Below are 23,130 nucleotides of genomic sequence, written 5' to 3'. Positions count from 1 at the left end.
AGTGATTACGATCAGTTAAACCTCTATTCTGTCTGCCGGGATTTTAATTGTATCTTATGGGGGTAATAGTTGAGAAAGTACAAGTTGAAAGAAAGTCTCGAGAGTATTGTTTCATTTATGGACTAAATACTGTTTAGTCCTTGAGTTTTTTACCATAAAACACTTCAGTCTCTGGCCTTCTAAGTTCGCACGTTTAGTCCTTGTACTTCAAAATTTCGGACCAATAGGTCCTTGCCATCTAAAACCTCCGTTAAGTTGCGGTGAAATGTCTATTATGCCCTTAGTTCTTTTTTTTATAATGAATTAATTATTTTATTTTTTGGAAAAGGAATTTTTTTTTTTTCCCTTTCTTTCTTTCTGTTTGTTTCTTCATCATTCCTCGTAGGGGGTGGAGGAGAAGAGATAAAAAGAAAGAAAAAGAAAAAAAAAAGAAAAAAGAATAAATAAAAAAAGAGAGAAATGAATAAATTTATTAAAAAAAAGAAAGAACTGAGGGCATAATAGACATTTCGTCGTGACTTAACTAAGGTTTTAGACGGCAAGGACCTATTGGTCTGAAATTTTGAAGTACAAGGACTAAACATGTGAAATTAGAAGGTCAGGGACTGAAGTGTTTTATGGTCAAAAGCTCAAGGACTAAACAATATTTAGTCCTTCATTTATTGTCTATGGGGGACTTTAGGTTTCATATTCATTTCGTTGTGTGATAAAATGATATGATTTGTTACGGTGTGACACGTGTTTTTTTTTTTTTAGAAAAGGATGTTGAGTTTTGGAAAAGAAAACAATGCGTGAGTTCTTTCCTCAATGTGATTTGAGTAGATTTATTGTGATTTGTGTGAGTTGTTTCTTCAAATTGATTTAAGTAGATTTATTGTGATTGATTTGAGTGGATTTATCGCGGATTGTGTAATATTGTAATTCGCTTTCGAGCCTGAAAATGATTTCAAACATTACTTGAAGTGGTTTTGTTTTATCGTGAAATTGAATGCTGATTTGATGTTTGAGCATATATTGTCACGAGTGGGTTTTGCTGATGCATGCAATTGATAGTTGATGCTGTGATATATGTTTATTGACTGTTAGGTTGAGAGGACTTAAGCATGTGTTTCTATTGCTGGTTTTTGAGTTTACTCATACAAGCTTGCAAAAGCTTACCTGGTTTGTGGTTGCAACCTGATGCACTATTGCATGGTGTAGGGGTTTATCCTATAGGTTAAGGTGAGCGTGGTTGGAGCCATAGATTTTCCTTGCTGTTCTAGTGGTTGGTTTACTACCTAATTGTAATACACGCTTGTTAGTCTTCCGTTGTGTAATGAGAGTAGTGTGTGCAGTTACTTAATGAATTGATGTTTCAGTTTAATTTATAAACTTTGATTAATGTAATATATGACTTTAAAGAACGAGTATATACATTGTGTGTTCAGGACATCGTTTGGTTACCTTGTTTAAAGGAAAATTTTCACAGCTATTTAGTATTGGTGTCCGAACCATCAAGCCCGGTGCTTTGTATTGATGTAATTGTATTAATATTTGTGTTTAAAATTTGGGGCGTGACACCTTCCTTCTCAACTTTATCCCTACCTAGTTCCACTATGATTCACCATATGTCGGACAAATGGTTGCTTCTACATGTTGCTCTCTATACAAGATGTTGTAAAAGCATGAATCATTTCATACTCCCATCCCCAATGCAGAAGTATTTCTTTAGCCTCATATACAAACCCGGGTATCAATTGTAACCACATTATTACTAACATTTTTAGTGATGATTGCAAAAAATTTACATTATACTGAATTGTTGAAATTCTGAAACTAAAAGAGTTAGATTGCAAATTATATGCAGGATGCATGCAGCCAATCGAATTGTGCTCTTGTTCCCTGACTTTCACATTAATTTATTGCGTGTCATTGTTGACACTACCGTATTTATATGAGTTATATCCTTTGTGCTTGTAACTCATGTGAATAAAATCTCACATTCATCTCAGAAAACATAAAAAACAAAAGAACAAAAAACCAAAAAAATAAACCCGAAAGTCTGGATTTCAATTATCTGGTCAGCAGTTAATTAGTTGGTCAATTTCGCTTATTATATTTGCAACCATGCGGTAACAATAAGTTTTTTTTTTTTTTTAAGCGTGAAAATCGGACGGTATTCCCGTCATCATGCATGGCCCGCCCAAATGCAATATCTCCAACCTTATCCATCTCTGCATCTCCCCCGGCCCCCCACTTTCATGGTTAATGCTCGCCCACCTCCTCTTTCTTTCTGAAGCAACAACGCTTCCACCGCTTTCATCTGGTTCACTCAAGAAAGAGCCCTAGTAGCCAAAGCCAATGGCAGCTGCAATTTCAGGTTCATGGTCTTCCAAGCCCTCTCCAATCACTTCGCAACACCCATCATTATCATCCAAGGTACGTATCACCAAACCCCTCTCCCTCACGCTCTTAATATATAGACTTTATGCCATTGAATTCACCAGGCTAATGGAGAAGAATATGCACAGATTGTGCAGAGTTTGGAGTTTTGGTTCAAATTTGTACTGTTGGGACTTGGGACTATAGTGTTTAAGGTTCTTTTGTTGGTCCTTTGTCTAATGTGATAATGGTAGTATGAGGTTATGAACTATAAAAAATCAGAATGGAAATTGCGCTGTAACTTAGGACTTATGTATAACTATGCATGGTAGTGAAGTGATAGTAAATATATCAAAGAAATTGTAGTTCAGCTCTTGATTTTACTGTTATTTGCAGATTGGCCTTAAGCCTTGGACGCTGTCCACAAAACCCAACTACCCCATTTCCAGACCAAATCAAAGCAAAAATCAGAACTACTTTTCATCATGCTCCACACAATTAAATGCGACCTTGAAGAATCCAAGAGGCTTCGGTCGGCCACCAAAGGAAAGCAAGAAGACCACCACCAAGAAGAAGACGGAACAAAACAATGACAGTGGCAATGAAGATGAGGAAGACGAAGAGGACGAAGCAGAAGAAGGCATAATACCAGAGATAGTGACCAACAGGATGATAACCAGGATGGGATTCACAGTTGGGCTTCCACTGTTTATGGGACTATTGTTTTTCCCATTCTTCTACTACTTGAAAGTTGGTCTCAAAATTGATGTGCCCACATGGGTGCCCTTCATTGTGTCATTTGTGTTCTTTGGGACAGCTCTTGCGGGAGTGAGCTATGGGATTGTGTCCTCTAGTTGGGACCCTATGAGGGAAGGGTCGCTCTTGGGTTGGAATGAGGCTCAGAAGAATTGGCCTGTATTTTGGAGATCTCTTAGGGGTGGATCGAGGAAGAACTAGGATTGCTAAACTATAGTATTTAGAAAACCTTCTTTTTTCTTCCAACATTTTGATGGGATCATTTTTCTTAGCAAGATATTGTCTCTCTTCTTTTTGGTATTGACAAATGTTAGTAGCTACTCCTGAGTCCTGACCATTCGACAACACATGGTAAAGTAACATAGAATTCGTCACGTAATCAAGTATGTGATAAGAGAGAGAAACACATAATTGTATACAACTGGTGATAAAGAATAATAACTTTATCATGAAAAATAAATAAATAGCAAAGTAATGTTCATTTCGGTGCAGGTCCAAGCACAAATTTGCATTCACATGTTTATGGATCGCATATGAATGAGGTTGACTTAAATCCAAATCTAATTTTTTTTGTAAATTAATAATGAAGTCGCGGTATTCAAATTATCGGATTTGACTTATGGGTGAATGATCGATCAATAAGCATATCGGTCATATTACTAAATTTGATTGGAGCAGAACGATGGGGACAATCATTTCGTCCAAGTATGTTATATGTTTGATAATTTGAGTTTATGATGCTATAGCATATCAAATGGTCTAACAAAACATTATACCAATCATGCTCGAACACATTCCATTTGGTCTCTTCCTTCAGCATCCATCGGGAAAGTAATGATTGTGTATGAAACACAAATTCAAAAGACACGTATAAGAAATCAAAGCAACCAACATTGGAAGTAGGGAAAGATCAACTTAGATTATATGGAATGAGATGGATATCTACTTTGGGGAAGATCGCTGAATGGCTTTATAATCACTTTTCCAAGTACAAAATTGTTAACTTGAACACAGAACATTCCTAACGTTAAAAGTGGTCTAATCGACCACCATACCATACCTGATCTCATGTTTCATATACTTTTTTAGTTTTTTCCTTTCTTCTTTTCACTTTGTTATTATTCTTTTGTGTGGCGTATTCTTTTCTTCAGTTTCTAAGAGAGGGATTTAGAAGGTTTGAAAGGGTTTCTTCAACGGTATGATAACCCTACTTCAACATCCTAATTACATTAGGAATTAAAGAACCTTCCACATAAAAATGACAGGAAAAGAGAGTATATTAGATCGATCCAAGTCTTTTAAATAATAAGTTAAATCCGGTACTCATTCGCACAAGACTCCAAAGCATAAAGTACCCTAAACCGAAACTCCAAGATTTATGTCAAAACCTAATCAACCCTTAGCAATTCCAAAGTTGATGTCGTACTCGTTAAATAGTTGTGAACTTGTGATCAAGTCTTAATGCTATTTCTCAACCTCTTTGTAGAATTCAAGTTTTTGGTTAAAGACATCTTGAAGTTTGCTCAAACTTTACAAAGGTTTAGGTCAAATAAAGATAATTGGAAATGAAAGTACACTGTCATCCTTTTCCTTATATCAAAATAAAATCATCTATGGACTTAACTTCTACGATCTAAATTGAGATGGTCAAAAGTTAACCTAGGAGATTTATCAAATAGAACAAACTAAGGCCAAATGGTGACGATTGATGAGTAACATCAGGACCTTGATGAATCAACTACGCAAATGGCTTCGGAAAGAACAGGTTGAACTTCAAATTGGCCAAACCTTGAATGTTTAGGTTTTTGTTTTTCTTGATCAAGATGTCCTTGGTTTTTGGTGTTTTATTTTATTTTTTTTTATTCTAAAGACAACATCTTTATATAATTAGGTAGTCGCACCCGTTCTTTATTTCAAAAAAAAAAAAAAAACTTACGTTTCGGAGTAAGTGAACTATTTTGGGAGTTAAAATGTACGGATCACATAATCTATAGTTCGAATCATTTTTCTTATGATTTGTCAAATCAAATTGTAATTATTATCAATAAGACAAGAGAAAACTGTAAGGACAATGGTGTTATGATTAATTGTACGGACAATGGTGTTATGATCGATCAATCCTGAGGAGCATCCGTACAAGTTCATCAGCAAATACAGCAAGTAAACACATGGAATATCTGTGGCCACATGAGAGTTGGAATTGGGGTGCAAATTGATGTCTCTTTTTACTCACATAGAGAGTAGATAAAGATTAAAGAGAGTGAGACAGTGAGAGAGTGAAAAATAAAAACAAAGCTGTGAATTAAAGCTTTGTATTTTCGAATTTTGTTTCCCAGGCTAGTAACCCAAGGGATGCATATAGAAATGGCTGTGGACCTTGACTATGCTTTTCTTCCTCAACAAGATCTTGGGGGAGAACCTCTTTATTAATCAAAAGCTTTACTCTCTAAACCAGGACACCTGGAAGAAACCCATTTTAGCTGGGGAGAGACACAGAGAGAGAGAGTGTTTGTTTGCTTGCTATATATATCATTTATGTGAGCTGGGTTTTGATTGTCCCTCTGTTCCAAGCATTCTTTGCTTAAAGAGAAGTTAGCCCCAGGAATAAAGCAAGGACAATAGCAGTAGTGTGTAGTTGGTTAAAGTTAAAGCAGATCATGGCTTGCCCACATTGCCAAAGCACCACATAGCTATTTACCCAAACAAAAAAAATCTTTTAAAAAAATAATCACCAAATGACCATCTTCAGTACTCTATCTTAGCTCTTAAGTACTCTCAACGGCTCTCATTTCATATTAGACAACTATTAATAACCCTGTATGTTAAATTCACATCGTTAACAAGATAAATCATATGAAGCGCTAGCTACATTGTGAAAGACAAATAGAGATAACTTTGAAACTTTCAACAATGAATCATGACGCAGTGGCGGAGCCAGGAATTTAGATTCACTGGGGCACAAAAAAAAATACAAAATATTATTACAATGGTAATTGCCCTCGATGAGATTTCATATCTTGAAATCCTTGCATGATAGTCTCATTGTTTATGCTAGTAAAAATGTCTTTCTGAATATATGAAATCAATCAAGCAATCATTAGAAACTCGTGAGCTTTAGGTTGACAATGACCTTTTTGAAGATAATATATGCGTACTTCATTTTGAACATTAGGATGATAAGTTGAAATTGGAGGACGATTTCCATAATCAGAAGGATATTTTTCATTAATTTTGGGACAAGGCTTCTCTAAATTACTATCATTTTTCTTTGTTTTTTTTTTTTTTTTTTGCTGGAGATGAATCTAATGAGGTATTTATACCCGACGACTCCTCTGCACCAGAATTTTCTTTTCAAAGTATCTTAATATATTTGAATGAAAAATAGAGTAGTAGTAAGAATAAAAAAAAGTGACTACAACAATACTCTTCACAAAAGAATTGATTAAGAATCGTCAAGTGACGATATATATATATATATATATATATACATACATACATACATACATACATACATACATACATATTATTGATGTAATGGAATATTTTTTTTAATCCTTTTTCTATTAGACTTAAAAAATCTATTGGTAATGAGGAAATAAGAATCATTAATTATAATCAATTTTATTGTTGATGTCCAAAAACTTGGGAAAAGAAAAATATAATATAAATCAAATGTGGGAGCCCACATTTTCTTTCTCAAACAATTCCAACAATGAAAACAGAGAAGAGCACGTGAAGTACTCTCTGAAGGTGAAAAAAATAATATAAAATTATATATTAAAAACCTAATATTAATATAATACTAATACTCTGTGTGTGTGTGTGTATATACTAGCATTTCTTTACACATGCTCTGCATGTATGTATTTTTCTTTTCAGAAAAAAAAAAGAAAAAAAAATAATGGATGAAAATAGTTATTGGAGAGGCTAGTGGGAGAGAAAAGTGGAATTTGTGGAATTTATTTTGTTTATTTTTTAAATAAAAATATAATTTGCAATTGTCATAATGGCCCTTATGATTTAATTAATTCTCAAAGTATTTTAATGTTTTAGGGGCATTTCTGTCAAAAAATTTAATTTTGGCTAACAAAGCCTCTTCTCTTAATAATAACTAGTTTTCCTCCACACATGCTCTACATGTGCAAGTGTTTTTTTTTAATTTTTTTTTCAGATAGAAAAAAAGATAATGGATTAAAACAGTTATTGTAGAGAGAAGTTAGTGGGAGACAAAAGTAGTTTGTGGGATTTTTTTTGTTTATTTTTTTTAATAAAAATATAATTTGTAATTGTCATAATTGCCCTTGTAATTTAATTAATTCTCAAAGTTTTTTAATATTTCAGGGTCATTTATGTCAAATTTTTTAGTTTTGGCTAACAAAGCATATTCTCTTAATAATAGTATATATATATATATATATATATATATATATATAATCTTGATATCCGCACCTAAGCCAAAACCTACGAATTTCCATATTTGATCCACTTACCGATCACATTTTCACATCTTAACCATTCAGTTTTTAGGTCCTAATGTATAGATCACCTCTGCAAAATTTCAGCCAATTCGGTGATCATTAAGGCATCCAAAACTGCAATTTACACGAACGAACCGAATCTGTCGAACCGGAACCGTTCGTATACATTGCTGTAAATTGCAGTTTTGGATGCCTTAACGATCACCAATTTTTCTGAAATTTTGCAGAGGTGATCTATACATTATGACCTAAAAATGAACGGTTAAGATGTGAAAATATGATCGAAAAGTTGGTCAAAACTGGAAATCCGTACGGATCGAAAAACTGCGGAAGTCCGCAATGGAGAACGGCTGTATATATATATATATATATATATATATATATATATATATATATATATAATTTTTTAGTGAAAATGTGAGTGGGGCATGGGACCCACTGGGCCCCTGCCTCCCTCCGCCTCTGCCATGATGGATAAAACTAATGCCTTCGATTTCACAATCTTCATTTTCTTCTCACACAAGAAAAATAACTGACATAACTAATAATATCACACTAGATAACTATTAAATTTTCAGGAAAAAAAAAATCAATAATATATATCAAGCTAACATTGCACATCATGAAATTTGAAAAACTTATTTTCATATTCCGGTTAAGTTTCTGTTTTGAGCTAATCATCGGTGAAGAAAACACCTAACCTACCCTCCATCATTTTTATATTTTGCCGATATACCACCACGCATCATTATACATTTATAAGGTAGAATTCAACGCATAAATCCATCGTTATTTTTCAGTAACATTCATTTTTTGGCTTTTAAAGTTTAATAGTTTGATAACAAAAATAAATATTTTCAAACAAGGTACGTGCATCGTTAAAGACACCCTAAATAGATATAACATGCAAATTATAGTTAGCAGTCCAAAAAAAAAAAAGCAGTCCGGCCAGCAGTCGAGCACAGATCGACCAGTTAGCAAATGCTGACAAGAGACACCAACCAGCATTAACCATCTTCAATGGAGACTACTCTGTTCCCAAGAGACTCTCCGATTAGTCACCCTTCGAGGGTCGTCCTCGCCCCGCAGTTGCAGAGACCCTAATCACTGTCTGCTATAACATGACCGTACTGTTGGTCTTCTGACTCAGCGGCTCAGACCCAGCATACTATAAACCAAAGTACCAGACCTTCGGGTCTGTTGGTTGCACCCAGCTGCCCAGCTGACCCCATAATGCTTAGTCAGGTGGGAGAGGAGAGACGGAGGAGAGGGGAGGACATGCCCCCCACATATCTCAGACACTGCATGCTCAGAAACCCGAATGGCCCTTTTGGTTCTTTTAGAATCTTTCTGTGACAAGATCGAGGATCTTTCCTATATCCCAATTTGGATATGAAACACACAGTTATGATTCCCTCACCAGCGGCGGGTCTAAGTACCTTGGCTTGACTCACTCGTGCATTCTGATAGGACCATTCGATGATGATGAGGCTTGTAGTCGATGATGATGATGACTTTGGAACCTACTACTTGCCCTAGCTTTGAATTCTGACAGCAACAGAGGGAGGACGAGATCGAGAAAAAAAAATGTAAAGAACATGGGCTTTGAATTGGAAATTTGTACTGGTGTAAACTGTAGAGCTTGGTCACCCACGGTGGTCCTAGGCTAAAGTGAATTTCATTATTGATTAGATTGTACGTGGTGTCATATTTTTTGTGTAAATTCTATTACGAAATACGAATGGCTCTTTTTCTTTATATCATCGAAACTTAGTAATCAAAAAAAAAAAAAAATATTGCGACCTTGGGTCCTTGCGAACTTGTGAAGAGGTAACGGGTTCGCATCGTAATTAAGGTTGCTTCACAATATAGTTAATTTTCTCAAAGTTTAGATGAGAGCAAGAATGACAAATAATTGATATATTTTTTTTATATTTTACCTAAGCGTGTTAACTCGCGAATATCAGATCAAGTGAGATTCGCTTCAATGTGATATGGATATGACATGACTTTTTCAATCAACTGTATACTACATAATACATATACCCAACCTTGCATATTGTATGAAAAGTTACTAGCTAAGGAAACAAGTAGTTAAGATGAACAAGGAGTCTGTGACATTTATCGTGCAAGAGAGCTATCACAATTTGCACTCAAAGTTTTTATCTCTTCACGTATATCCCACCAGATTTGCAATTACATTTTTGGTTGCATTTCATATAGGTCGAAAAGACTATACTCTAGTGTGTACTATTTAAACTTCTGACCTCAACAAAAACCCTATAAAATAAGGGTGCGTGTGGCTATTGCCACCCTATTGTCTACTCACCATACCTTACATTAGAATTTTATCCTAAAAATTTCCTATCCTACCCTTATTTATAATTAGGAAAAATATAATTAAGAAAAAAATAATACAAAAATAGCAATTTAAAAAAACAACCCCCATTGGAAATCACAGACATGAATGAAAATCCTCCAATATTGCATATTTTTGGTACCATAGGTGGAATGGAATATTAAAAGGGGTGTAATATATTCAGATTTATGTACAGTTTTGATTTTAAAAGCTAAATTTTCAAGGATTTGTGAAGACAAAAGATAAACTTATACAGACTCTTGTAGAATTGGATAAACTTCTGCGGACTCATTAAACAAGTAAATGTAAACAATCTTACATCAAAATATGTTGCATAGTATTGCCCATTCGGGAAGATTTTTCAAATTGTTGAAATTCCTCATACATGGAATTCTTTCAATTTAGAACAACACAATTAAGAAGTATTCAATTAAGAAAAGTTCATAATTAGAGGCAGCACTTTTGATTTGACAATCTCAAGAATGATCAAGAACTCCATATTGTGATTTTCTTTAATTGATCTGGATTTTGATGTTCTAGAGCGCTTGTTTATAAATCTCCATCTAAAATTGATCACTAAATTTTATAAATTTTTTTTCTTGATTAATTATGATTAGATATAAAATGAAATTTTCAAAAACATTAAGGACATTAATTGTTTATGTAAGGTGTACTAAACAGACTGTCGGATGGCAACCGCACCGTAAAATAAAACTTACGAGCCAAAACCCAAATATGTATATTTTTTTCAAACAGAAAAAAAATAATAATAATGCCACGTGTCAGTGATCCCAGAGAGACTTGAGGAGAGAGACCTTCCCTTACATCAGCTAGACATGTGGACCCTTATGTCCTCAATGCTCATGACCAAATGCCTCCGACCTACTCTTAACTAGTCTGTTTTCCGTTACGTCTTTAACGGATAATACTGACGCCGTCAATTCTTCCCCCACGCCCCCCTCTCCTATAAATACCACATTCCCCTTTGTTCGCATTCTCTCCTCCTCTGTAGTTATCCGATTTTCATTCCTGTCGTAACGTCGAACCCTCTGCTGTCGTTTCCCAAACTTTCCCATTTCAAACGACATTTCACTCCCGGCCAAGATTTTCGCTCCAAAATTAAGTACCACGATTTGGTTTCCAAGTTCAGAGAAGAAGCTTTTGGTAAATTCCGGGTTGACTTCAGATCACCGAAAATAATGGGATTCTTTGCCCACGTTTGATATTTCAAAGAGATTTCAACCGGGTTTCATTTTCCTTTGTCTCTCCATTCTTGATCAAGGTGAGGGTTACAGTTTCCATTTCTCTTTTTGTCTTTTCGTTTATAACTTTATATATTTTTCTCAGCAACCAAAAAAACAGAGCATTTTAATGGGGTTTTGATTTTTTTAAAATTCTACTTAGTTTGAAATGGGTTTGGTTTGTTTTTCATTAATTTTGAAGAATAATTTTGGAGCTGGAGATGGAGAAATTAATTCTCTGTTCGTAATTCCTTTTCTCACTTTTGGGTAACAGTGCCCATATTGAAGCAGAGGAAGAGTGAAGAAGGCTTGAGGTAGGATAGGAGGAGGACAAAAGTGACGGGCAGAAAAAAGCACAGTTGGGGTTTTGGTTCGGTACGTCGTTTTCGAATAATAATGATCGAATTTAATGTAAAAACAAAAAAAAAAAAAACCATATTTTTCCGATTTATTTTTGTTTTCTTTGTCTCCTTGTCCACTCAACCAGCGCTTTCAAACCCCAACACCCCCTCCTGTGAAAAACGACAGCCCCAGCGAGAAAGAAACCGAGTCGTACGATATCTGGTCCTCTCTGATGTGAAATAGTTACAAAGGAAGAAGTGAAAGGGATTCAATTGGATTTGGTCTTGCAGCAGCAGCAGCTTCTTTATCTGGCTTTCCTTTCTTTCCAGGATAGTAAAGCAGCTCTCTCACCCCAGTTGTGGCCTCCTTCTAAGACCCACTTTCAAATCCTTCCCCATTTTCTTTTTTACTTTCAATTATTGACTCATAATATTTACACATTTTCTTTTTGGTCTTACTCTGATCCCGAGTGAAGCTCTTTTCCTTTTTCCCTTTATTTTTTTTTCTCTTTCTCTTTGGACCCGTCTGCAAATCCACGCATGTTCTTTGCTACCAAACCCCAAATGTGAGTTTTGGGCGGGTTCTGTTTTTTGTTCTTCTTCTTCTTCTACTTCTTCTCTTATTTTATTCTGAATTTGGGGTCCAATTCCAATCCTAATCCTAATCCGAGGAGAATGTTCTATCTTGCGTTGAATTGTCGGACTTACCCTTGAAAAATTATCGCCATCTTGGGTGTTATCGTAATTTGGTGATACCGTTCCGGACAAAGATCCTCTGCTTGTTGCAAAGAGGAAGCTTGTACATTTCTTTTGGTCCTTGTCCAACCTTGAAAAGATATGTGGGTACTTTGAATGAAATGGTAGTATGGAACTATGGTGTTGGTTAATTTGGAAATGTGTGGTTTGTGCAGGGGCAAAACGGTGAGAAATGTTTACATGCATAGCATGTACGAAGCAACCGGAAGACGACGGAGGAGAGCGTGGGAGTGGCACCCCAAGTACAAAAGAAGCCGTCAAAAGCCTGACCACGCAGGTTAGCTTCTCTCTATCTCTCTTTAATTTTATTTATATCTATGAGTAATAATAGTAAAAAAATCCTATAACACTTCTTCTTCCTCACTCTTTCTCTGATTCTCTCTAAATTTGTGTGTCTATTGCTTCACCTACACAAGCTTTGCTTTTTCAGTCTCTTTTTCCATAAAACAAAACAAAATCATAAGTGCATTGAGAGGAGAGGGGAGACTGATACGGTTTGGGGCCCACCCCTTGGGGGCATCTTTTTAGATTTACACTTTTATAGTTTATCATTTTTCGGAGTATGGTAGAAGGTGTCTAGACTATCTGATTTCGAATATTCTAACTTTAAATCTGTACGTAGTTATGTATCAGCTTTGCTCGATGCATAATACGTGTATGAATTTAGGCTATACTTACTAGGGCGGTGCCGAAATATTTTATCAAAGTGGGTTGCTGAGTGGAGTATATACGAGGGAGGGAGGACACGAAATTGCTTATCCAATACCTATTGATTAAGTATTGTACACTTATTAGTCGTAAATATGACTAAAAAGAAATACGAATTTGAGTAGACTATCCACGATGAATAAATTCTTGATACACTGGATGTGCCGTTTGAACTTTTGAATTTAGAACAGCTTTCTCATAGTCAACTTGCTGCTGCTTCATCATCCTGTTCCTACAAGGGCCGTTTGAATTTATTTTTCAGTGAGCCTAGGCTAGATTTTTGTCAGATGAATTATTCACCTCCCTAGCTCAGTCAAAAAGTTATAAAAAAAGGGACAGAGCTGAAATGCTGAATAGATACCCATCCATGCAAAAGATTCAAATTTTGAGTAGCTAAGCTACCTAGGGAGGGATTGATAAATAGGTAAAAAAGGTCTGGTCTGGGACTCTGGTCTGGTCTAGTACTCTAGTTATAGAGACACTGGTTCTCCAGCTAGTCATCATGGTAGGACATTCTGGTTCAACAATAATGTGCTGACGCCATTGGTTACTTGCCACCATAATATATATAAACTAGTTCACGACTATAGAATACGACCTTTTATTTGCACACGCTAATCACGTGATTTGCCATTTTCCTTTCTTAGTTTCTTCTCGTGCATTGTTTAATGTTTATGCACATTCATGTGATCAAATAAATAATGACATTAGGTCATAATTTTTCCTTTTGATAATTAGCGAAATCGGGTAGGGAGAATCCGAACTCAAGTGCATTTCTAAATATTAAATTTCAACGAAAATATTATAAGATTTAGGACATTCAAATTTCTCTAAACTTGATTCGTAGTTGAAAAGAAAAATCATATCTTACTTTCTTAGCAATTTCTTTATGAACATTAAATAGCTTATTTGAGGAGCAGTGATAAACGCCAGCCAGTTTGTTTAGAAATGAATGAATTATATCCACAATAATAAGTGAGTAATAATGGTGGGGGGTTCCTGAGGGAAGAGACAAGTTGTTAAATTTTAGAAAAAGAAAAGACTGCTAACGGATGCCCCACAATTGAATTCTTGTCTAATCACTGTGGTTAAAAAGCAACACATTGGTAGCGTAGAATAGGAAGAAAGAAATTTAATTTGGTAAATGACAACCCAAAGCCAGTGGTATTGTAGATGGAGAGAGTACATAATCATTTGAGATTGTGTCATCATTATCTTCGATTGTGCCATTCTGGTGTGGGGCTTTGCTTCCTACACCCATCACTTTTCCAATTAAGAAGAATATGGGACATATCTTTGCAATATCTTTTTTTTTTTTTGGGTTCCCTGATGTTTCTATTTTAATAATTCAAATACCTATTTTCATTTTCTTTGCATTGAAGGTCCAACACATTATTGTTGTTCTTCTGCTTTTTTTTAGGAAGAAATTAATATGTTTTTAAAGCCGAATAAACCGAAATGTGCATGTCAGATTCAAGTAGTTCAAATAGTAAGATGGTAGATGAGCAGTGCTGCATTATATTTTATTTTAAATGTTGCATTAGTTTTTAAATTGAAAAAAAAAAAAAATTATTGTTTTCTGTTAAATTAATATCGTGACCTTTTTTTCTTTCTGTTTTTAACTTTTTATTTATTGTTTGGTTCTAGGAGCTTAAGCAATCTTTTCTCATAAACAAATCAGTGGAGTTCGAATTCTTAAGAGAATAGAGATGAAATCTATTATTATTTGTAGGCAAAGGGAAGGAAAAGTAGGTACTGTATTTGGTTGAAAAATGGAATCTTAAGTGATTCTCAAATTTGTAATAATCTGTAACAAAGTTTAGTACCCACTTTCTTCTGACCTTGGTGGATAATCTGTAACAAAGTTTAGCACTACTTTCTTCTAACCTTGGTGGATAATCTGTAACAAAGTTTAGCACTACTTTCTTCTAACCTTGGTGGACAAATACTCCAAGGAATTGCCTTGCAATAATCCGCATAATGTGTAACAAATTTCCCTGTTTATTCCATCCCATAAGTGATGAGTACTCCATGGAATACATGAATACCTTTCTGTGCTTTTGGCTGACGTTGTTTTTTTTAACATTGTGCAGATCAAGGATATGGCATTGAAATTCTCCGGTGCGTACAAGCAATGCAAACCATGCACAGGATCAAGCAGTAGCTTCAAGAAAGGGCAAAGGAGACCTTACCCTGATTTTGATACTGCTTCTGAAGGGGTTCCATACCCTTATGCTGCAAGCTCAAGTTCTACACCTGCTTGGGACTTCACCTCTAATCATCAACTTGGTGCAAGATCAGACTCGAGATTCACTCGACCATATGGCGGTGGTGGTGATCCGACACGAGATTCAACGTGTGAGGTTGTGTTAGAGGATGAGGACGAGCCCAAGGAGTGGATGGCACAGGTTGAACCAGGAGTGCACATCACTTTTGTGTCGCTTCCTAATGGGGGAAATGATCTTAAACGAATTCGCTTCAGGTATGGAACCTTAAGTTAGAGCATCCTATTAGTAATTAGAAATGAAGATGCCCAAGATCTTTTAACTGTTATGCAATGCTTACTTAGACTTCCTGATTTGAGAAGTGAGATTCTGCTTTCTTTACATGACACATGATTGGATTGTATCTTCAAATTTCTACAAGTGTCTTTCAAATATTGTATTGGAACTTAATTCTTTCTCTGTGGAAACCTGATGAAATGGCTCTGAATTTGAAGCCGAGAGATGTTTAACAAATGGCAAGCTCAGCGATGGTGGGGTGAGAATTATGACCGCATAATGGAGCTCTACAATGTCCAGAGATTCAACCGGCAAGCTCTTCACACTCCACCAAGGTCTGAAGATGAGGTAATCAAAATTTGACTTATCTTTTAAAGCTTGAAGAGCAACATTCACTTTAGAATTTAGGCCTTGCACATAGTTCATACAAATTAAAAACAGTTTCCAAAACTGACACTGTTGTTTTCATTGGAAATCTTATGCTGGGGATACTTGAAAAGGTTTAACTCAATTGAACCAATGTTTCTGGTGTCTGTCTGCATCAAATTAGTATTTGCTAACAGATTTTTCTACTCTTGTTCAGCCACCAAGAGAATCCTTTTACTCGAGGATGGACTCTGCTAGAGAAAGCCCTATGGTTCCAACAAACTGGACACCACGGCACCACTACAAACCCTCTGGAGCTGGAAGCGGAGGATACTTCCCATCTGATGGTCATCAGTATAATGCAGGTGGATCTATTGATGCATCGCGAACGACAACCTCATCTAGAGATGAAGCTTCCGTCTCTATTAGCAATGCTAGTGAGGTGGAGTCCGAATGGGTTGAACAAGATGAGCCTGGGGTCTATATAACCATTCGACAGCTAGCCGATGGCACTAGGGAGCTCCGGCGTGTTAGGTTCAGGTAAGGAAAAGGCAGTTCTTTATCTTGTTTTTGACATTTTATTTTGGCTGTTTGTTGATGGAGAGGCTGAGACAACTGACCTTTTCTGTTTCTCTCAACCTCTCAGTCGCGAAAGGTTTGGGGAGAGGAATGCGAAGACATGGTGGGAAGAAAACCGAGAGAGAATACAAGCTCAATACCTTTAAATTTTAACTTTACACAACCAACATTTCCGGTAGGGATGAAATGAAAGACTACTACTTCAAGGCGCACCTGGATGTCTCAAACTTGGAAAACGGAACTACTACTACTTCAAGGCGCACCTGGATGTCTCAAACTTGGAAAACGGAACTTTGCAATAGAGTCTCCGCAAGAAATTGGTCTTGCCACCAGTGAGACTTATGATGGTCAGAAATTAAATTCACATTGTATGATGATGATTATGATGATCTAACTAATATGTTCTTTCTTACTACCATTCTCATGAGGTGGGAGTTCATTTTCCTTGAGGGCTCATTTATATGGGATATCCAGAAGTTTCCAGTTTTGCCTTCGTTGTTGTCTGTCATTACTATTATAACTATCAGGCCAGAAGGAGGGGAACGAGTTACTGAAAAATTTTGAGTGTTGTTTTCCCCTTCACGGCTTGTAGTGTTTGGGAATTATGGGGATCATGTGGCGGTGGCTCTCATTTGGAGCTTAACAAGTTTGTTCTTTGTAATACAGTTTATATACATTTGAGAAATGGAATTGAATTGAATTGATTTGCAATTACATGAAAGGGGAAGTTTATAGTACATTAATATAAAAATACATAAGCTTTGGTAGGAGTGGACTCTGATACAGTTGTAGATTAGCGTTCTTCTGGTACAGTGTCATCTATTACTGTGCGGAGTTGGTTTACCATTACATTGAGCATTTACCACTAATTAATATCTTAATTTATTCAAAAGAAAAATTTTACATTGTTCCACCTCTATTCAGCAAATAATGAATTGTTTGTCAGATTTTAAAGAAATTCTTCCATCTCATACGGAAAGGATTCAGCCCGAATCCCTGCACCATGTCAACAAATTGATGCAAGTCAGACCGGGCACTGTTGATAGTACATGTTCCTAGTTTAATTAAACTAGAATCAACAAGGAAAAAATTTCCCGAGTTTATGTTGCCATGTAAGGATCAAATTGTAAACTAGGGGTAGATTAAAGCTTGGAGTACATGACTCAGTTTGGAGGCAAAGTCATTGGAGATATAAGCAAATCCTCTTGGGGTGATTCGCAATAGGTCACCATGGTGTGAGTGAACCCAACTTTAGAGAGTTGCATCGTTGTACTCAGTGAACATGATGAAGTGGGGATTGACATCCTGCCAATTGTGCCGAAAACACAGCACGTTGAGAAAATGCGATGATGGATCACTCACTATTCATCGATTGGTCCTAAGCAATCTACTTATACAAGGATTTTACCAAGAAATGGTCTTATAAACAACATCGGCAGCTTTGACATCCACCATTATTTTCAAAAAATAAAACAACATTAAATCAAATATAAAGAAACTAAAATGACCGAAGCAATGTGTCTTTTTTTCTTTGCGATGAGGATATGTGATTTATCATTCATTTGGATGAAGAACAAATATAATAAATAATTAAATTTGGTTTAATGCTTTTATAAACACATTTTTTTTTAATTTATACTTTTTCTAAGGATATAACAAACTGTAATAGGTGTTTGAAAAAATAATTGTATATCTCTACATAACAACTTTTAAAAAAAAAATTTATTTCAACATAACAACTTATCTTTGAGCTTGTTTATAACATATAAATATTAAAATGGTGGATAAAAAACATAATTTGTTACTTAGCACAACCAATGGCGGAATTAGAATTTGTAACTCTGGCTTATGTGCTTTTCAAGCTTCATTTTCTAAAAGGAATGGAGTTGGGATTGTTGGATTATGTTCGTTGATTCACAATGACAGATGAGAACTTCTTGATGGCATATCTACTAGGGTTGTTGCAGTTCTTCCGTTTGATGCATAACTGATTACATGAATTTCAAGATTGAGTTTGAAGGCGGCAGTGAGTTGTTGACATACCATGTAATTGGAAGAAACTTGTTGGATTCAAAATGGACAACGATATCAGGCAGAACTATGCAGAACTCTCGGTTGGTTTTTCATGGTCTCATTGCGTGAAGTCCAGCAAAGTTGCAGCATCGTATTTCACATCACATTTGTGTGAAAGTGAATGTGTCGAAGGACTGCAGTGGATGTATGATCTGGAAAAGATCTTGATGGAAAATACTGAGATCAAGGCTGCTGCTGCAAATGTAGTTGAGTACGGAGGTGAAACGGGAGAGTCTGTGGAAAAGATTATGCAAGATATGAATTTAAGTTGAAGCTGAAGGATATGAGGAGGTTCTGATAATTCTATTTCTAGTAGCTATCTATAATTTTGAACATCCACTTTTAAGCCTTATTTTGACATTGTGGTATCTTTGATGAGGATAATTAAGATGATGATGGATATGATGAGGTTTTGTGAATTCTATTTCTAATAACTACCTGTAATTTTGAACGTCCACTTTAAAGCCTTAACTTGACATTGTGGTATCTCTGATGAGGACAAGATAATGATGGATATGAATTCTGAAGCTGAAGGATAAAAATCTATATATTTTTCAGCAATCTAAACCTTTGAGCATCATTATGTGGTACCCTCTTTCTATTAAAATAAATTCAAGATCTAATATGATCCGGTTATTTAAATTACTAGTGCGGTAACTTCTAGCATCATAATAAGAGACTGTAATGACAATCTTGTCATTGCTGGAGTCAGGAAAGTAGGACACTCGAGTGTTTCAATTGCTAAAGCCTCAATGGCCTAATCAAAGATAAAAATAAAGGTTCCTATATATCCTTGTTCAAGCACATTCTCAATTAATCATCAACTGCATCAATGGTACAATGTCTTAATACATAAATATGTCTAAAATGTTTTCATATTATAAATGTGTATCTAGCTCAAGCAATATTTAAACTAAGGTTAATCTTATTAATCCAAACTCATTCAAAAACCACGGGATCCGGAGCGGATACAGATCAAAATCCAATCCATTTGCAGGTCTATTTATTTGACATCTTAGAACATATCCAAAAAAAAAAAAACCAGAGACCACTACAAAACAAAAACAAAAAGTTACAAAATACAAAAATGCAATATAGTCAGGACAAAGAACCAAGCATTGGGGAGCAAAACAACTCGTTTTTCTAAGACGAGATGAGTCTATATCTACTTGTAGTTGCTTTGTTTTTCAATTTCCATGAAATAAGCTTTATCCCTGTAGTCGGACAACCAATTAAACTACTTATGGTTTGTTTGATGACATAATTTCATAGCAATTACTCTAGAGTTATTTATTGCTCCTACAAATATTTAGGATCCCCATCTCTACTCCTATAAAGGAAGATGTTGGCTTTGGTGTCAAAAGCTTCACCAAAAAATTGATCTTCTAATATTGCCCATTTTTACATAAAGTTAGACTAAAATAAGGACATCAAGCAGGGTTAATACTATAAAAATATTAAAAAATAAAAGAAAATATAAATAAGAAAAATGTTGTTGAAAAGAGGAAAAAGAAAATAAAATAGGCAACTCAGTTGCACATGATCTCTAGAAGAAACAACAACCGCCATGGCGCACGATCTCAAGATGAACGGAGAAGAAAGGTTTTTGAGCATCCCACCATTTTGAGTTTCAAGTGTTGCAAGAATTGCAAGAAGGTGATCGATTTTGTTGTTTTTTTTTTTCTCAAAACAGTTCTCGGTTTAGTATTTGGAGCCCATGGCTTTTTTGTTAGTTGCTATTTAGTTGTAGATTTTAGAATCAACATGGACTTGTCACACATTAACATATAGTAAATTGATAATTAGCTTAATGTCAAAACTAGTTCAACATGGACACAAACTATAAATCAATATTGTAACTTAATGAAAGAGTGCATCAATTCATTAAGGTAAGTAATCCTATTCTTAGTTTGCAAGAAAGACTACAATGATGTGTTACATTAGGAATCTAACTAGGAAACCTAATCCGATAAGGAATGCTTTAATGGGAAGCTTCTTGAGGTTAAGTCACCTATATAAATAAGATGAATTGGTCCCTATTGCCACCACGAGTTTTGCATTAGTTCTGTCCATTGAGAAGCAAGGTTGGTAAGCAACAGAAGGCTATATTATAGTGATCGTTGTTGTGCAGTTGCAGAGATGGAATCCATGCCAGTAATTGCTGAAGGTAAGTCTTGATTCTTATGTGATTATTGTCAAGCTTGTATGCATATGATTGTGAGCATGTATATGGTTTTACAATTGGTATCAGAACATAGGCTCACAAATATGAATTCAGTTTTTGCTTAGCATGAAAATCGTTTTAGGGTTTTGCAAAACAAACATAAAAAATAAAAAATAATAAAAATAATAAAAAATAAAAAAGTTTTTTGCTTTACGGGTCAAGTAACTGATCAGGTAACTGACCAAGTAACTAATCAAGGTAAGTTACTTCATCTAGGCCCAGTCACAGCACGCGGACTATCCAAGCCCAAACCCGACCAAAACATTCACGCTTCCGCTGAGATTTTTTGCAGCAAATTGGGGAAAAAGCAAAAACAGGTTTTTTTGTGAAAATTGTTTTCGATTCATAGCATGATAATTAAGTTTTTGATTGTGCTCAAGAACCCTAGTAGCATTTCCCGCGTGCGTTAGGCTAGAGTAGATGGTGACCGGATGAAACTTACAATTTCTTTATTGTTCTGTGGATTTCTTGGAATCGAAACAATTGTGTTTGAATGTGTAATTGTGATTTGATATGCATGTTCAATTATTGATGATATTGCATTGTATCTGTGATTGTGTAAAACTATATGAAGAACAAAAATCTCCCAGAAATTGTTTACACATTGTTAAAGTTGACAGATACAAGAGCTTATTTTCTTACAAGGATGAATCTGGATAGAATATAAAGTAAAAGAGCTCATATGTTTTGTGGTTTTCTGTTGGCATAAGTGATTATGATGCACAAAGCATTCTTCATTGATGTTGGCAGAAAACACTGATCAGGTACCTGACCAAGTAACTGATCAAGGAACTGTATATGATCGAGTAACAAAACTGAAATTGTGTTTTGTGTTTTAAAACTATGCTTCAGTTTTATCTTCCAAATAGAGGTGGCAAACGGCCCGGCCTGGCCCGGCCCAGCCCATTTTAAGTGGGCCTAGTCGTGCTTCGTGCCGTGCTTGGGTCGGCCCATTTATTATCGTGCCGGGCTCGTGCCGGCCCATTTACTTAAACATTAAGCCCGGCCCGACCCATGGCCCGAGCCCATATCGTACCGGGCCGTGCTCGTGCCGGGTCAATAACGGGCCGTACTCGTGCCTACCCACTATAAAACACGATTTTAAAATCTTAATTTGAACAAATAAAAATTAATTTTATTTAACTATTTAGAAAATTAAAATAAATTAAGTTCTACAACGTTTTTCCTAATCTTAGCTTTTTAAGATTAGATTTCTAATAATTTTTTATATTTCACTATAAGAAAGAAAGAAAAAAAAAACTCAAAATATATTGTTTTTAGTATATTATTGTGAGATTAATCTTTATTAATATAATGAAGATTTAGTATCTATTATTCTTTCCTTCATTCTATAGTTGTATTATTATGAGATTAGTCTTTATTGATAAACATATATTTAATATTTAGAAAAAATACTTATGTCAAAACAAGGATATAATGTTTTGTTTCATTATTTTGACAATATAAAAGAAAGTATTGGTGGAATTGTCAAGAGATTTTAAATAAAAAGGTCTCATATTCAAATCTCATCATTATAGGTTTTTAATATATTTTTTTTAAATGAAATTTTGTGTTTGTAACGGGCCGGCCCACAATATGTCGTGCTCGGGCCGTGCCGGGCCAATTAGGGGCTCGGGCCGGGCCGGGACAATGGGCCAATATTCTTAGGCCCAGCCCAACCCGTTATTCTAACGTGCTCGGGTCGTGCCGGGCCACTAACGGGCTTGGGCCGTGCCGGGCCGCTTTTAAGCGTGCCGGGTCCGTGCCGTGCTTGTGCTTTGTGGCCCATTTGCCACCTCTACTTTCAAAGAAGTGGTCAAGTATGGTTTTAGAATACAAAACAGCAGTATGCATGCTTGATGAAAATAAATACGGATACTTAGAAATTTTTCTTTTGTCTAAAGATGTGGATAAATTTCTTTGGATAACTTGTTTTCATTGAAAATTGCATATTGATAAAGAACTCCTGACAGGACCCGTCCCGAATTTCACCCTGAAATCTGAGGTGGCCCTGTGGGGCCCACCTTAGGGATAACCCTACCAAAAATTCGGCAGAGTCACCTCTAAAAGGGACTACCCAAAAACCTGTAAAACACACAAAACACTTCAAGCAAACCAACCTTATACTCCTGGAGCCACTGTAATGCCCCGTACCTTAAAGTCTTTATTAATTACTTTTTACCGTGGTTGACGGAGGAGTGACTTTTTCTTTAGTCCGGTAAATTAGAAAATTTATTTGAGATTGTCGTAGAATACGAAAAATCGAGTTCGTGGACACGTAGTTTGTTTAAATTGGATTTATATCGGAAAAGTTATGACCAAAAATAGAAATTTCTATTTTTGGCATGGCTTTTTGTTTGTGAGCTTCTATTTGTGGAAGGAGGGCT

The 23,130-nt window shown here is 35.6% G+C and overlaps 2 protein-coding genes across 6 annotated transcripts; both read left to right on the top strand.

Annotated features, from left to right (window-relative positions):
• Positions 1-2,215: 2,215 nt before the first annotated feature.
• LOC112179527 (protein PAM68, chloroplastic) lies at positions 2,216-3,437 on the top strand. Its single transcript, XM_024317965.2, has 2 exons — positions 2,216-2,418; positions 2,758-3,437. The coding sequence occupies exons 1-2, from the start codon at positions 2,341-2,343 to the stop codon at positions 3,316-3,318; spliced, it is 639 nt and encodes a 212-aa protein (XP_024173733.1). The 5' UTR covers positions 2,216-2,340; the 3' UTR covers positions 3,319-3,437.
• Positions 3,438-10,955: 7,518 nt separating this feature from the next.
• Positions 10,956-17,160, top strand: LOC112179243 (protein BREVIS RADIX). Of its 5 annotated transcripts, none has more exons than XM_024317596.2 (7): positions 10,956-11,236; positions 11,470-11,570; positions 12,448-12,569; positions 15,094-15,482; positions 15,720-15,849; positions 16,085-16,407; positions 16,514-17,160. In XM_024317596.2, exons 3-7 carry the CDS (start codon positions 12,465-12,467, stop codon positions 16,590-16,592), a joined length of 1,026 nt encoding a protein of 341 aa, XP_024173364.1. In that variant the 5' UTR covers positions 10,956-11,236; positions 11,470-11,570; positions 12,448-12,464; the 3' UTR covers positions 16,593-17,160. The 5 variants fall into 5 exon arrangements, with proteins under 5 accessions (XP_024173364.1, XP_024173365.1, XP_024173367.1 ...); XM_024317597.2 differs by having other exon boundaries at positions 11,398-11,570; XM_024317599.2 differs by lacking the exon at positions 11,470-11,570.
• Positions 17,161-23,130: the final 5,970 nt, after the last annotated feature.

The sequence above is a fragment of the Rosa chinensis genome, chromosome 7 (genome assembly GCF_002994745.2).
Source record: "Rosa chinensis cultivar Old Blush chromosome 7, RchiOBHm-V2, whole genome shotgun sequence".
In the NCBI taxonomy this organism is placed as follows: domain Eukaryota; kingdom Viridiplantae; phylum Streptophyta; class Magnoliopsida; order Rosales; family Rosaceae; genus Rosa; species Rosa chinensis.
Note: the sequence above shows the minus strand (reverse complement) of the source record. Positions and strands in the feature narration are given on the sequence as shown.

Coding starts and splice junctions, on each gene's coding strand:
- LOC112179527 (XM_024317965.2), top strand. CDS start 2,341: ATGGCAGCTGCAATTTCAGGTTCATGGTCTTCCAAGCCCTCTCCAATC. Junction 2,419..2,757: donor ACCCATCATTATCATCCAAG/GTACGTATCACC, acceptor TGTTATTTGCAG/ATTGGCCTTAAGCCTTGGAC.
- LOC112179243 (XM_024317599.2), top strand. CDS start 12,465: ATGTTTACATGCATAGCATGTACGAAGCAACCGGAAGACGACGGAGGA. Junction 15,483..15,719: donor CTTAAACGAATTCGCTTCAG/GTATGGAACCTT, acceptor CTGAATTTGAAG/CCGAGAGATGTTTAACAAAT. Junction 15,850..16,084: donor CACCAAGGTCTGAAGATGAG/GTAATCAAAATT, acceptor ACTCTTGTTCAG/CCACCAAGAGAATCCTTTTA.